The sequence below is a fragment of the Epinephelus moara genome, chromosome 6 (assembly GCF_006386435.1).
Source record: "Epinephelus moara isolate mb chromosome 6, YSFRI_EMoa_1.0, whole genome shotgun sequence".
NCBI classification, from domain to species: Eukaryota; Metazoa; Chordata; class Actinopteri; order Perciformes; family Serranidae; genus Epinephelus; species Epinephelus moara.
In genome coordinates this window covers 31,311,417-31,328,344 of record NC_065511.1, presented here as the reverse complement: position 1 = coordinate 31,328,344, position 16,928 = coordinate 31,311,417, and the positions used below count along the sequence as shown (strand labels likewise).

Here is a 16,928-nt window from a genome sequence, read left to right as displayed (position 1 = left end):
GGGATTTTTGAAGTTTCACGGGTCAAACTGTACAAAGACAGAAATTTGTACAATGTTTAATGACTTATTTTTGATGACAGTTATTCACTAAATCTCTGTTTGAGTGTGTGTGTGTGAGTGTGTGAGTGTGCGTGTGTGTGTGAGCACATGAGTAAGGTTACGCATCAAGATTGTTCAGTGGGGCTGTACCGAATAGTTCAAAGCTTCGGAGCGTATCATTCGACTCCAACATTTGACGGCTTTTTTTTTTTTTTTGCGTGTCTGTTCACAGCTGCAGATGAAGACTATAGGCTGCACTGATATTATTAGTGTTATACTATTTGTAGATCTAGTGGTGGCTATGTAGCAGAGGTGTGGACTCGATGTACATGACTTGGACTCGAGTCAGACTTTAGTCACAGATTTGATGACTTTAGACTCAACTGGACAAAACCAAAAAAGACTTTCAACTTGACTTGATATTAACACTAATGACTCGTAACTTCCCACTTGGATTTTTGCCTTTTGACTTGAAAGTACTTGATACCTTTCACCAAGCTCAAAGATGAAAAAATATTCATTTATTTACTTATCCTGTTGGGGGTTGCGGAGGCTGAAGCCTATCCCAGCTGACATTGGGCCAAGAGGCAGGGTACACCCTGGACAGGTCACCAGACTATCACAGGGCTGACACATAGAGACAGACAACCATTCACACTCACATTCACACCTACAGCCAATGTAGAGTCACCAGTTAACCTGCATGTCTTTGGACTGTGGGACTTTAACACTAATGACTCGTAACTGTACTTGGATTTTTGCCTTTTGACTTGAAAATACTTGATACCCTCCACCGAACCCAAAGATGAAAAAATATGCTATTTAAAAAGTGCGCCATGAATTAACTCACCTCCCTTCATTTTCTGATTCAACATTAACACGATTTATTCAGCAAGTCGACACTTGATTCACCAAATCCACTTTGTCTGAACCTGTCCCAGACCACACAGTCATGTCGTAGGAGAGAACCGTGAAGAACTAACCTTATGTCACGGAGCACCAGTTGAAAAAATGGTACCAAATATAATTTAATTCTCGTACAAAAAACTACACACTGGTCAACAAAAAAACAAATTGCAGTATGCAAAACGTATAGGTCAAAAATTACAGATGGGAATGGAACAACTTCCAGCTTCATTCGTCACCTGAAACTGAAATACTAACCTAGCTAGCTAATGCTTAGCTAACGTTATTACTCTGTTGGTAATACTAACCTAGCTAGCTAGCTAATGCTTAGCTAACGTTATTACTCTGTTGGTAAAATGGCATCACATATGGTGAAAAGTGCCTTATATGACTTGTTTAGGAAATTTAGGACTTGGGACTTGACTCAGGACTTGAGTGCAAAGACCTGAGACTTACCTGGGACTTGCAAAACAATGACTTGGTCCCACCTCTGCTGTGTAGCATTGTTTCTGACTCGTGTAATCCAAACATTTCTAGTAACACCAGAGCAATGTAAAGTCCAAAAGTCTAAAAAATACTGAAAAATGACAGATGTAATAGCCTCCAAAATTCACAGCATATTTTTATCTAACAAAATATTCTCCTTCAGCACACATTTGGTAGCGTAAAGCCTTTCAAAAACAGCATTTTCACTGTAGTCAACAAACAGTTTTCTCGCCTAAAAGGAAGCACGAATCGGTATAACAGGGAGGTCAACCAGCAACCTAACAGCAACTAATTTATTTAATCAGATTAATCTCTTAACCTAAGCTGACGATTTTGTTTGAGGATTTTTTAAATTAGTTTTTGGGGCGATGACATCATAAAATATGATGACAGACATTTTGAAGCTCATTGAAAACCCTAATAGAAGCTTTGAGAGTAAAACTAAGACATTCGGTACGGCCCTGTTGTTCAGTTACCTGGTTGACAGAGAGACAGCTGTGACACTGCGATCATTAGTACAAACAGCAGAACTAATGTTTGTCTGGATGTAGTTGGAATTTCATTGTGTTGTTGTTTTGCCTTTCTAACAATCTACCTCTCATACATTTGTAGCTTATACTACAGCTGTCAGTATTAATCCTGTTTCCTCTTCTGTGTTTGAGATCTTTGGTTCTGCAGAGCTTTTTCTTACCTCCTCACTCCTCACTTCACTTCTGTTAGTTTCTGTTTCTGAGGCTCAGTACCTCACTACTGATGAGCCTTCTCCTCGCACTCACCCAGGGAAGTTTTATTTTTCTAAAGCTGCTTTAAACCCCCGTTTTACATTCACACAGCTATACACATGCTCAGCTGGGAATTGCAGTAAGAAGCAGTCTTTTGCTGCCGGCTTTACAACACCAGCTGAGGATTAAAGGCAGTAGAATTTGAATGTGTTAGGCCGGAGGCTGCTTCTTTCATCATTAACCTGCAGATAAAACGGCTCGCTGTATAAGAGTTCACATATTCTCTTCTATTCAAACTTTCATCTGATGTTTCTTATTTCGCTCTTTGCTGTCATCTCTTCCTTGTTTTTTCTGTCTCCTTCCTCACTCAGAACAGCTGAAAGACTTCTTGACCTGTATTGATCATTTATTCTCTTTGTTTCTGTTGCACTCTCTTCCTGCTGTGTTTGATGTTTACCTCTAAATAAAACTGTTTTTCTCTCTTTTCCTCTTCTGTCCTTTATTGATTCATAACAGTTTCCAATCTTTTTTAATCTCTCGCATTACTGTTTCTCTTTGGGTTGTTGTTTTTGTTTCTGTGCTGCTTTTTTAAATGTCAAAGAAGCCTTGACATGTGGTTTGTTGTAATTTAAAGGCACAGTTCAACCCAAAATCAAAATGACATATTTTTTTCCTCTTACCTGCAGTGCTGTTTATCAGTATAGATTGTGTTGGTGTGAGTTGCTGAGTGTTGGGGATATCAGCCGTAGAGATGTCTGCCTTCTCTCTAATATAATGGAACTAGATGGCACTCGGCTTGTGGTGCTCAAAGCGGCATAAAAAAGACATTTTATAAAACTCAACAACAATGTGTCTTTCCAGAAATCATGATGATTACTCAAGATAATCCACAGACCTTGTTGTGAGCAGTTTCATGTGGGAACTATTTTCTCTCTACTGTACTAGACCTACCAACTCTATTACCACGCAGGAAGAGGTGTGCATCTACTGCGAGCTGAACTAGCACCACTGAGCTCGCTAACATTACAGCTCAGCCGAGGAGGACACTATAGAGTGCCGAAGTCACGCCCCTTCCGGTGAAGCTCATGGGACCTTAGATTGGAAAAAATATGAATGGCAGTGAATGAGGAGAGAAATATTATCTTTTGGTCCCGTTTGAGTTGTGACATGAAATCCAAATATGTCGTTAATGAATTTAAAACATAAATTTTAAGGTCAAGAAAGTCATACTTTGTGGTAAAACTGTTGAGATATAAGCTTTTGAAAAAAAAGTAATTAGAAAAACTACACAGGAGGCGGTCGCGTATGTTACGTCATAGCTTTTGTTCGCTTCCTGCAGCTTGGAGTGACTGCAACCTGGCACAAACACACAAACATCTTCAATCATAAATCGATTAATCATAAAACAGTGGAATTTCAGCGGGGAGGCCAAGCTGCAGGAAGCGAGCGAAAGCTATGATGTCACAAACGCGACCTCCTCCTGTGTACTCTTGAGTCTTTCTAATTAAAAAGCTTATATCTTAACAGTTTTGCCACAAAGTATGACTTTCTTGACCTTAAAATTTATGTTTTAAATTCATTAACAACATATTTAGATTTCATGTCGCAACTCAAACGGGAACAAAAGATAATATTGCTCTCCCCATTCACTGCCATTCATATTTTTTCCGATCTAAGGTCCCATGAGCTCTACCGGAAGGGGCGTGACTTCGGCACTCTATTAGACAATGCCGCACCTTTAACTGTCTGGAAAACCCGAGGTAAGGCGCTGGGTGCTACTCTTGTGCCTTTTCTGTGCCAGCTTTTAAACCGTGGTGGCAGGTTGAGTCCGAAGTTGCTCAGCAACCTTAACCAGCGCCATATCATAGCCTATTTACCTGAAATCGTGAGTGCAGAGCTGATCTTCTTCCAGGCGCTGTATGTGTGTAGGTCTGTTGTCCGTGGGACAGATTTAAAGCTCTGACAGCTCTGCACTAAAATGAACAACTTCTTCTCCATATTTACCACAGACTGATATTTACAGATAAAGGGAAAGATATCTGTTGGCTGTGATTGGTTGGTCCTCGTCAAATGACATCCAGTGCGTGCTGCTGCATACCAAAAGTTGAACTCAGTTTATCTCAGGGTGCAGCCTTTGGGCCTGGAAAACAGGCGCTCAGGAATGTGCACTACCCTGGCGATGCTTTGGCGTTTGGGCACGCCTGCTGCACGTCTACATTGAAAACAAAGGCAATTGAGGGCGCAAAAAACACGGCCTGTGTACAGCACCTTAATGTTTACATCTCCCACTGTCACTAGCACGAGATTGTCATCCATGAGTAGATGCACGCTTCCTTCTGCGTGATGATACAGTTGGCGGATGTAGGTCGATATAAAGACAATAGTTCCTACATGAAACTGCTCACAACAAGGTCTGTGGATTATCTTGAGCAAGCATGTGTTGTTGGAGGGGGGTGCCATGTAGTTCCATTATACTCGAGAGAAGGCAGACATCTCTACGGCCGATATCTCCAATACTCTGCAACTCACACCAAAACTATCTAGACTGATAAATAGCACTACAGGTAAGAGGAAATATGCATATTTTTGATTTTAGGTGAACTGTCCCTTTAATATAGGAGTAACCCTGATAGTTGTGATGACAGAATGAGCCTCTCCCTGAGGATCTGAGACATCTGGATCATTTCCATCAGGTGTTACAGAAACCAAAGCAGCCTCTTTCCTTCTGTATTTTTTTCTAATTTCAATCCTTACTACCTTGTCACCTCATTTCCTTCCTCTCTAGTTTAGCTTTTATTCTTCTTTTCTTTCATGCTTCTCTGCACCACTGAACATATATATATATATATATATATATACATGTGCATGACTCATAGCCTCAGTCTTTCTTCTATTTTATCTATTTTCTGCTTTTTCTGATCTAAATTCACTAGTTTCATTCTTCTTTTCAGTAGTAGTAGCTGTTGTATAATACTTTATATAGTTTTTAATCTTTTCTCTGAGTGACCTGACCTTTGCTTCTATGTTTCTGTTTGCTTGATACATAATTCCTCTCATTTCCTCTCTCTGCTCCTTAGCTTTATTTTTCCTGTCATTAAATTAGCTTTCCACTCTCTGCCTGTTAGTGCTTAGTTCTGTCATCTTAGTCTCGTAGTTTATTTATATATTTCTGAGCTACAGTTTTGCAGCTCTACTTTTGCTCCTTTCTCCTCAGATTATTGCTCTTCATATATCTATTTTCTCTTGCTTTCAAACGTGTGTTTCATGAGTTTATTTTAGTCTCTAACTCCTGGTCTTTTGCAAAACGTCTGACCACAATCATGTAATTAGATTTAATGTGAAAGTATTGATATTATATTGTGCTGAATGAATAAAGTCTAAAGGTAGACCAAGTGAAAAATACTTCATTGTATTTTCAGGCACCTATAGTCTGGTTTTCTTGAGTAGTAAATGCAGAAATGCCTTTGATTTTTATTTCCTTCTGTATAAAGCTTTCTATCTTTCGACTATTTTCCCCGCTGTTTCATTTCCTATTTATTTTTTCCTTTAAACTTAATTGCATGAGCTCAATATTCTGCTGTTCTTTCCTTCTCTTAAATTAATCGCATGTTCATTTCCTCTACACTTATCTTCACTTACTGATGTATTTATTTCCCTGCAATTTAAACTTTTCTAAATGTCTTTCCTTTTCATGAAACGCTTTCCTTTTCCAACTACTTTATTTCAACTCAGTTCGATTACCTCAGCTGTGTTGGCCAAAATTAAAAAGTCAAACACGGCTGTGTTACAGTGAACATGGAAGGCAACATCGTCAATGTGTCAAGTAACAAAACTCATCTTATTTCAAGTCTTTTCAGTGTCACGGTTGACTCTTCAAAATAAACTGTCCATGCAAAATATCCGTCTGAGCTGTATTGTTTCGAACTTTTGTTTCATCAATTTTCATAAACCTATGCATCAGTTCTGCCAGAATAAATCACATAAAAACACTAGTTGCTCTTTATAATTGATGTTTATTAGATTTTTTTTCAAAAATATATATTTACACACAATATTTACAAAATGGCAGTTTATCATGTCAGATCTGTCGATAGGGAGGAGGCATTGCAGATAGACCTTCAGCTTCAGTTGTTAGTGAGCTGCAACATAAACTATTAAAGCATTGCAGATGCAATACAATACTTACTAGTGAGCGTGACTAACTGCACACAGCAGACGGTCACAAACATACTCAACAAAGGAAAAGAGAAGGATGAAGAGAGAACAAATACTGGTTAGAGATTTGTAGAAGAGCGCAGGAGAGGACAGCATGCAGGGAGAGGGGTAAAAGAGAAAGAACAGAGAAGAGACTAATTTAAAAAGGGAAAAGGCGGGGGATGAACACAGCAGAGGTGCAGGACAGGGGAGTTCTTCCAGTAAATATCAAGAGAGGAGTTACAAAGACTGATGAGGAGGTATACAGTCACATGGGAGCAAATCAAATACTGAAAACATGACTCGGGCATCGGAGAGGGAAAACAAAACACCCAAAATGAAAATGTGTATTGTTAGTTGTCTGGGGTAAATATTCTACTAAAAAAAAAAAAAAGAAAGTAAATATATAATAAACAAGAGAGCAAACATCCTGGGCTGTATCAATGCTGAAAACCTGAGACATCACATGTACACACTTCAACCATGTGTCAAAAGTTTCACATTTACACAAACCAAAGGCAACAAACTACCGCCAGTCAAGCTTGTACACATAGGAAACCAAATGTCATTTCTTAGCATGGGAGCACACACCAGCACCGATCAGATAAGAAGCATTGCCTATAGAAGACGTCTTAATATGGAAAATTAACACAAATGCAGGTGAGTTTCAGATAACTGTTCTGTATGTCCAGACACATTTTTTAAAATTAGGGATTTAAGGCTCTACTGCTACTCTGGAACCGACTCGTCCGCCAACACAACACCTGCCGAATCACTCCTAACTAAATATAAATGGGGTCAAACAAAACAAATACTGAATGATGACAGATTTTTACCAGCGAAAAATTGTGGGCAAGTTATTTAAAAAAGTATAAATGCATCTGGACAGACAGAAAACAGCAGTACATGTTGACTTTGTCAAATGTCAAACTTTTTTTTTTAAAGCTAAACAGGCACAGAAAAAAACAAAACACTTTAAATATTTGGGTTAGCAGCAAATCTCGTTAGCAGCAACATCAACATTTCTTGTATTTCACTATGTGAGGCTCCCATGTATTTCATCAGCTGTGCAGCTTCAACTTGAGTGGGTCAAACCAACACTTGGATTGCTCACAATTTCACCCTCTCCGGCTGGCGTCTGGAGGTGATTCGCCCACTTATCATCGCTCCGTGCGCTCCTGCAATGCAGCAGTGCTACGAGCTGAAGAATGAGAGGTCTGGTGGTGTGTGAGAGGAAGGTTTAGGGAGCGAGGGGAGGGAACAGCAAAGAGGGCGGGGGGGTCAGGTAAATGAAGGGGGAAGAAAGAAAACATGTTGAGATCGTTGTCATTACAAATCGTTTGCTGAAATAATGGTCAACAGTGAACAGTTTGAACAAATTGATGAGTCAGGTTTACAAGAGCGTTTTGTCAATCTGATGGAAATTCATCTCTTTGTGGAGGGCGTTACCATGACGTTTGTTTGCATGAAACAATCTGCCAAAACTTAATAGTTACATGACACAAATGTGGCACTGTGTGTTTTGCCTATTAACGGGACATTTTTAACAACCACATTTGTACTACCACAGGAAATTAAGCATGATATCTCGCCACAATCTGCTTTAGGAGGCGGTGCTAATGTTTTCAGGCTGTACTGGGAGAAACTAGCACAGGAAACTGCCGATGATTAACTCCACTGATGAAGACACGGCGCACACGCCAATCCAATTATCTGCATTTAAATTTACATATTCACATAGATGGTCTAAGAAGAGATTCGCAGAAAAAAAAAAAAAAAAAAAAAAAAATCACACTTACCCGTGTGTGAACAAAAAACCTACACTATGCATTAACTACAAAAGAAATCACAGCAATATAATACAATATTTACAAAAATATACTCTGTAGACAAGTAAACATGTAGATTGTACAGCAAGCCTGCCTTCACTCATGTTCTGGTTAGTCACACCACAGTCTTAAATACCTCAGGCTCAAAATTTCTACAGTGGTAAATGAATACTGTTCAAATAAAATTAAAATAAATCAAATTATGAGGAACAATGTCGACCTGTGTTTTCAATATCAGTAAAATCCTTCAGTATGAGGGCCCAAATTGTAGAATATGAAGGAAAGCAGTATCCAAATAAATCTGTGTGAAAGGTTCTGTTGGTTTAGGAGTACATTTTTTAACCACATCACTAGTATTTTAAATATTGTCGTACATATTTTCCCCAATCACCTAAAACAGTGTCCACCACCACCAATAGTATTCTAGTTCCTGAAAAGAACAAACCTCCTCAAGATAAATGGACCAAAATCGCATCAAAAAGAACAAACTCCACTACAATGCCACTGCCACTCAGAATGCCACTTTCACTTTCGGTATAAAAGCTACAGCTGCAGGTTGTATTTTGGAACATTTTATCATAGCTGCTGAATGAAACGGACATTAAAGCACTAGTCTTTACTCAGCTTACATCTCCCTCCTTCTTTATTGCGGTCTGCATCAGTTTAAAACTCAAGTTTTGATGTTAAATACTTTACCATATGGCAGACAGTGTCATTTCTATGATCTTACTGTCGCCATTTTTGGTATTTTAAGAAGTCAAATTTGATGTGATACTTAATACATTTGTCCAATATCAACCTGAAAATGTTTTCTAAAAATCTGCATTGCAGCTCCATAATGCTTGTTTCCTTTTGTCAAGAGAAAGGCCAATACTGCTGTCCAAAACAACACCACATAAGACATTTAACACAGAAGAAATGTGAGGCAACATCTCTGTTGTGCCGTCATCCACCTCCTTCCAGAGAAGTCCCTCTCGCTTACCAGCCTTGCACACCAGAACCAGAGGTAGCATACAAACCACTCGTTGTTACTCCTTCTTGTTGCAGCAGCAGCAGGTTTCCTGTCGATGCTGAATTCACCTTCAGCTGTATTCAAAGACGCCGGGCTGTTTCTTTTGATTAACAGCTGGTGAGGTTGAGACAACCAACGTGGATCAAAGATGGGCTTCATCACTTTGCTGTGTTGATCGTGGTCTGATGGATTCCAGGCTGCTGGCAGGACTTCTACCTGAGGATGATGGAGGCAGATTCCCTCTCTGCCTCTGGCTGCTTTGATTCTGGAGATGGAGCTCAGCTTTAAGGGGACGGGGGAGTGAGGAGATCACCTTGATGAAGAACACTCGCCTGCATTCTTTATCATACACAAAGTCAATGCTCATCAGATTGAGACTTTTTCCGGAAGGCTGGCCAACTATTTCATGACTGTGGCCAGCAAATGAATACAACTTAATTCAATCAGGAACAGACTTGAGTCCATTGCTCTTACAGGCCTTATGATTAGGGACAAGGAACAGCCAACTGTAGATACCTTGAGGAAACGGGGTGCAGGACAGGACATACAAACCACCACCTCTTCTTCTTTTTTCAGACAAACTGCTGGCATCTTCTCACCGTGTTGTTTCACAGTCTCTAAGAGGAATATGTAATGTTGACCTGAATCTGTGGGCTTCACTTTAAACAGGAGAGAGCTGGATGACTTGAAGAATGGCTGTTTGTGTTTCCCTTTTGGTTGACAAGGCTTGAATCTTCAGGTCTTGAAGCTGTTGACTTGAGGAAGGAAAAGACATAACAGAACACTGTTAGCTTTGACATCTGATGGTGGCTATGGAACAGGAACCATGAGGGTGCCTCCCTGATCTGGTTCTGTGACTTCTTGGCCTTTTAGTGCTCAGATTAAATGTTAAGCCCAAACTTTAACTGTTCACTCACTTTCCTGGCGTTATAAATGTAGTTAGGGCATTAGGCTAACGTACAATATGTGAGTGACAATGTGTGCAGACTCCTCGTGTTTATCTGAGTGTGATCTGAGTTAGAAACTACATCTGGAAGGTATTCTAGCATGTTTCTTTCTAAATGGGTCTTTTATAGTTGTTAAGTCTACCAGCTACTCTATCTGAACAGGCTGAGGTGTCTGAAGTGCAGTGCATTGTATATGTAAGGATCCATGATGGTCCCTTAACGTCTCCATTCATGGCACTAACCCCCCACCCCCCTCAGGAAGCAGCCAAAGTGGCTGTGCTGGCTTTGCAGTCTATCTTTTGGGGGTCATAGGGACAGAAGGTGACACCTAGCCCAGTAAGAAAGGCCATACAGGAGTCTAAACAAGAGAAGCCCAGATTGGACTGCACATACTGCACCGGCAAGTCGGGCCTGAACCTGCGGAGAGAAATGGTGATGTTGTAAGTCATGCGCACCTAAAATGAGGATTCAAAATGTGCAAACATATCTGTCTGGAACGGTACTTACGTTTTGACTATGGCCCGAAGAGCAACCTTTCTTTCCCTCTCTACAAACTTGTCAATGAGGTATGAAGCCATGCGCGGGGCTTCCTGGTACAGCTTAAAGAAACGGCGATAGTTTCCTAATGCCCAGGCAGCGCGGAGTGCAAGAGCATGAGACACACACTCATCTGCCCGCAGCGCCGGGGTCAAGTACACCAACTCAGTGGTCAGATCTGGAGGGGAAGATGAATGGACAGAGGTTAAACATGAAGGTAAAGGCAGAAAGGGTGACAACGTGTATGTGATGCATCATAGCGACTGAGAAGAAAACAATGAAAGCATACCTCCAGAGTTTTTAGTGAAGATGTAATACATCAATCTATATGCTGTGAACTCTCCAATGTTCTCTGAGGGATTGTCCTTATACAGGGCCTTCAGCTGGGTCTGGCACTGGTTGAACTCTTCATGGTCTCCCTGATCACAATTAACATTCAGCTAGTATTAAAAAATGTCCTGTCATCAGTTCAAGCGACTGCACTACTTATAAAAGGAAAACAGACTCACTTTTTCCAGAGCAATGCGAGCATGACACTCGTACACTTCCACTGTGAATTCAGTACGAACTCCTTGGACCTGGATCATGATGGGGAAAATACACAAATTAAGAATAGTAAGGAACAACACATTCCAGAAGGACAAAGTCAAAAGGGACAAATTAAAACATTTTTGAAGATAACTAACCGTGAGGTCCTGTCGTATAGACTTCATCTGTTCGCAGGCGTAGGTGTAGTCCTGGTGGGTTTTCCAGTGGACTTTCACAGCCTGCAGAGACTTCCTCAGGACCTGGGTAATAAACAAGTGCAGAAACAGATCAAAATCTGGATCTTGATCTTCTGTGATGCAAAAGGAGACATAAATGGACTCAAAGGTTTCATTTTATGTGATTTCCGTCTTCTCTTTTTCTGCTATTTGCATGGTATAAAGCATGCTGAAAAACGGACTTACAAGGAGGAGCACAACTTACATGTACAGGGCGCACAGTGGAGGGATCCGGGGCACAGGTGAGCCTCAGGTAAGGCTTGGTAATATCCTGGCATGTTCCCACAATGGGGCAGTCCTCCCAACTGAGGCCCTCCTGTGTCCCATCAGGTAAGTCCAGGGCATTGATGGAGAGAACCAGGGGCTCTGAGCGAAGCTGCTTGTGGAAACGAGCCGCTCTGCTCTGCTTCTTGGCCTCTCTGTTGGGGTCGTGGAAATCCAGACCAGCGTTGCCACCTTTTCTTTTCTTTCCCACAGCTGCATTGGAATCATCCATGTTTCTGGGAATGATAAGATAAAGGTTATTCACAAGCTATCCTTCTGCCATGAGAGGTGAAGCAGTAAGCCTTCCTCAATAACAGTGATCAAAGAGAATAGTGGGGGCCTGATCAGACAGTTCAGTTTTTGTAACAACATTTATTTATTTACCGCCTTCCTCTGTTTGCCTTTCCTCCTCTTCCTCTTCCTCGCTCTCCACCTCCACGGCCTCTTTCCCTGTCATTACCACGACCACGTGCACCTCTCTGATTCCTTCGTGACAGCTGAGGTCGGAGGTCACTGGAGATGCTGCTGTCTGACTGTGAGCCAGAATCACTGGGAGCACAGAGACCAAAACATTAAAAAAAAAACCCACAGGAAACCAACAGTAATCAGAGGAAAAGGTGGAGAAATGTCTTACCTGCGTCTGTGCCTTTGGTTGCTGCGGTCCCTGTGTCGGCCATGGGAGGGGGATGGAGAGCGGGAGGAGGATCGGGAGGAACTAGAAGATGGACTCCTCTGAGAAAATACATTCCTGTAGTGGCCCAGTCTGTGTCCACCACCCCTGCCTCTTGAAGATGCAGCCACTGTACTTCCACCACGGCTAATTGAGCCATCTGATGACCTCTGGGATGAAACAGCTTCCCAACGAGACTGCTTGACCTTTAGCTCTGGGATGAAACAGCTTCCCAACGAGACTGCTTGACCTTTAGTCTACAGGGAAAAAAAAAGAAAGAAAAAAAAAAGACCCAAATCACAATATGTTCAACCTGCAGGCAACAAGTCACAAGAATCCAGAACAAGTCAGAGCAAAGAAATGCATCAACAAAGACTGTTGCAGTGGAACTTATTGAAAACAAACCCAGAAATTAACTCTGTACTCAACTGAAACCACATCATAATACAGTTGACTGATCTTTGTTTAATCTACAAAGCTCATGTTTAGTAGCTTAGATAACAATCAATATATACACCAGGCAAACAGTAATCCACTCCTGAACTCACTCTGGCAATGGCTCACGAGTCCAATCAATGGTGTAAGCAGAGCCATCCTTCAGCCGGTCCTGCAGAACTTCTTTCAGCACCTTCTCTGTACGATCTTTGTCTTCCTCTGTCTCACAGGCTGTGAAACAGCGCTGCACGTACTCCTTCATAGCCTGGGGCCAGTCCTGGGGTCTGGAGAGAAAGCACTGGAGTCAAAATATTATCCACAGACTCTCTGTTATCTAAATCTGTAGAAACAGATCAGTTCTCACCGTGTCTGAGCCCCTCCAGGTGCAGCGCTGGCAGAACCCGGGGAGGAAGGAGTTGGATTCAATCCTGAGGGCTGCTCGCCTGGAGGGAAAGTCTGATTGGACAATGGAGAACACTGAACCTGATAGGGCCTCTTGTGAATATTGAACTTCACTGAAGCTGTCCCAGGGGCCTCTGTGAGGGGAAAAAATATAAAAGTACATTAGACACAAAACTATGAGATAGTCATGGTGGTGTTTCTTCTTTCAGTCCAGCCATCTTTAACTAACTAAATAACCACGATTAGGTTCATAGGAACCAAACACTGAGATTCGAAAGACCTTTTATTTTTTTGTATAAAGAATTTGAATATCTGGATTCAGAGCATAGAACCACAACATTTATCCTTTAAACCTCAAAGCCCCCCTCTCACACCAAGCTCCTCCTTCCGGGATGTTCCTGCTTGGTCAATCATTAGACATGGAGCTCTATGATTGGTATATACAACTAATGCAAAGTCAAACACCTGGCTGCCTGTTCTTCTTAAATTTTTGTGTAGGAGTGCTCCTGGTACAGAGATGCTCTCAGCTTCTCTCTTGCAGTAATAATCCTTGGCATGTTCAGGGCAAGAAGACCTTCTCCCTCACTTTGTTCTTGCATGTGAATGTGCTTACTTTCTAATTATAAGTAATGTTTTCTTTGACTAAAATTAACACATTTGTTAGATAGATTGTGTAAATAACAGTTTCCTTCAACAAGAGGAACATTTTGTTTGACTAAAACTGACATCTGGTTTAAATCCCAGCATAACCCACATTCCCCCCCTCTGTCCATACTGTCTAAATCCTGCAGTGACAATAATGGTCTTATATAGTCTTTAGTTACAGTTAAAACAAGTCTGTGATTACTTCACTCAAATGCAAACATGTAAATAGTAGCAATAACAAGCTGCATCAGAGAAAAGTGAAGTTAATTCAGTTGAAGACATGTTAGATGTCAGCTACCCCACAAAAGAGCAAATCTTACGTTTCATGCGGTGCCATAGTTGCTGTCCTTGTTTTTGGTTTTTGTTTTTGTTGGCCTCTCCTCTGCCAAGCCCTGGTACATACTGGCCTGGCTGCTGTTGCTGCTGGGAGGGATTCTGAGAGGGCTGATATGCGTTCTGTGCCTGGAAGCCCTGTCCATAGTTAGACCTTCCCTGGGAATGATTGTAAACTTGCATTTGGTTGGGGTCACCAGGTGGGTATGGCAAGGAGTTACTGGCACTGTAAGCATTTTGTGATGGAGGAGGGGGGTACTGGGAGTTGGGAGGGGGAGGAATAGGAGGGGGTGGAGGAGGAGGGGGTTTCTCTGTGGTGGTTGGGCTCTGGGGTGGCTGGGGAGTAGCAGGGGGAGGAGGCTGAGGTTGGGAGGGGTAGCCAGGGGACTGGTCTTCCATTCCAGGCACCGGGGGAGGCTATGAAGACAGAGAAAGGAAAATCGCTGTTAAAGCAACTTTTCGCTAGAAGCTACAGAAATGCCTGGGGAATGAAGTTGCCATGCCCCGTATATTAATTTCACATACTACTACTGACACACGATTACAAAATGAGTTTATCTGAACAGGTTTGATAGGGTCACTGTTCATGTCCAGTGACTGGGGCATTACTTTGTCAGGTGCTCTTACTTCTAGCTTTGTAAAATCTACAGGGTAAGACACAAAACTTCATCAGTTAAGTACATGATTACACATGTGATGTAATTAAATGGTGGATAACTACATATTCTTGTCATGTACCTGTCCATTAGAGGTAGGAGTTCCGGGGTAAGGCCCTGGAGGTACACCATACTGATTTGGTGGATAAGCAGCTCCATACTGAAAATTCAGAGAAACACATGTTGACATCACAGAGCCATCTCCTTATTTCTCAGCATTAGATGCTTACTGAGTTGAATGCAGTAGATACATTAATGTTAAGTGTTATGATGGTAAGATACTGACAAGAACAAAATTATTTTCTGTACTTACTGGACCCATGGGGTAGTAGTAATTATAAGGGTACGTATATCCAGGATAATGCTGCTGAGTTTGCTGGTACCATGGATAGTACTGCTGCTGCTGCTGTTGCTGTTGTTGTTGTTGTTGTTGTTGCTGCTGCTGCTGCTGTTGTTGTTGCTGCTGCTGCTGCTGCTGCTGTTGCTGCATGGCAGCAGAGTCAGTCACTGCTGGCTGAAACTGACCAGCCTGAAAGAACACACACGCATATATAGACTTGTTATTTTAGTCCAGAAGAGAGATGAAATCATCTAGCAGGGACAAAAATGAATAATGCTGCATAACAGAAATGTCTAGGAAACCATTAAAAAACAAACAAAATTGCAACCTACACTGGTATTATTGTTATGCAGATGACGAATAGAGTCAAACGTACTCAGGATACACACATACCTTCACAATATATGCAGCCCACAAATAAATGGTAGTTGATCAGATTCTTTATTTACTCATTTAAATGTTATTTGTCCACATTTGTATTTTTAGATCTCGGGTTGTAATCAGATAGCCTAACATAAATTTCAATGCCAGGTGTAATAAAACAAGGACGCACATAGAGATCAAACACACACCTCTGCCGTTGCTGTCCTGTTGGCTTGAGTAGTCTTAGCAGAGCTCTGACTTTTGCTAATGGACGCCAGTGCTTGTCTTGCTTTCTCCCATTCTGGGTTTTCGTGAACCTGGCTGTCTCCAGAACCACCATACGACCTGCCACAAACAGAGGATGATGAGTGTTTATAGGAATTTCAATGCTCTGCTTTGATCATCAGCACATGCAAAACTCTTCTGGTTATAATGGCATTCAAATGACACAAATACTTATCTGTATCATGTTAACAGTTTATTCTAAATTAGGATTTTGCTGTCCAAGTCAACGTTTGCTCTCGTGTCTGGCAGGTTAAAAAGATTCCAACCGTTAACTGTGACCTACTTAACCGTTGACTTGGCTTAAATATAACCGTTGGCTAACGTTAGTTAATCTTCTTGGATAACGTAAAGCCAAGCGGCTATCCATTATTACTGTTAGCATGTGGTTGCGAAGCCTGACTATATTTATCAAAAGAAAGTGTGTGCTGCGTTGATATGATCAAAGTTAGCAGCACCAAACTCTATCGACAGTAACTAAATATGACATTAATACAATGGTAAGGTGTATTAACGTAAACAGCTAACATGTTAGCTTTCTGTTATCCAAACCAATGGCCTATCTGTAGCTGGGTATGCTAACACTTGTCAACACCCTCAGCTGAGCTAATTATCCTTGACTCAAGATTATTGCTAGCCACCTTTACCATACCATACAAAATATAAACGTTATGGTCTCAAGTTATTTAACATTTATTTGTTTCCCCGTGTGTTGTTGGTCTTCTGTGGCTGGAACGAGCGACCTACCAGTTTGTTGTAGGGGTTACTTGTGTCGTGTTGGCCGCCATTTCGCCACTGACTGTGGATAGCGTTAGAAAGCTAACGCTTATACAGCTGTTTGCTAGCTAAGCTAGCCGGCTAACGTCGTTAGCGTTAGCTCTCCTGCCACCTCTAAAGCAAAACGTAAACAAGATGAAGGCTGACACGATGATCGACAGATTACAAGAGGAGCAGTCAACCAACCGATACTAACGTCAATTTATCTAAACAATCAAACACTAAAATGTTTTGATTAAATGTGCAGATGAAGTGAACAGTCGCATATTTGCTTCCTCCTTCGTTGACGACCAACTTCCTCTGATCAGACTGTGGAGATACAAAA

At 41.4% G+C, this 16,928-nt stretch overlaps 1 protein-coding gene across 1 annotated transcript; it reads right to left on the bottom strand.

The window, feature by feature from the left end:
* Nucleotides 1-4,986: 4,986 nt before the first annotated feature.
* On the bottom strand, nucleotides 4,987-16,928 carry leng8 (leukocyte receptor cluster (LRC) member 8). Its single transcript, XM_050047876.1, is given in 15 exon segments — nucleotides 4,987-10,552; nucleotides 10,643-10,850; nucleotides 10,962-11,091; nucleotides 11,182-11,250; nucleotides 11,359-11,460; nucleotides 11,642-11,936; nucleotides 12,085-12,249; nucleotides 12,335-12,582; nucleotides 12,915-13,089; nucleotides 13,170-13,341; nucleotides 14,173-14,602; nucleotides 14,924-15,001; nucleotides 15,155-15,370; nucleotides 15,754-15,889; nucleotides 16,574-16,928. Coding segments are annotated over 15 exon segments (2,628 nt in total). The 5' UTR covers nucleotides 16,615-16,928; the 3' UTR covers nucleotides 4,987-10,389.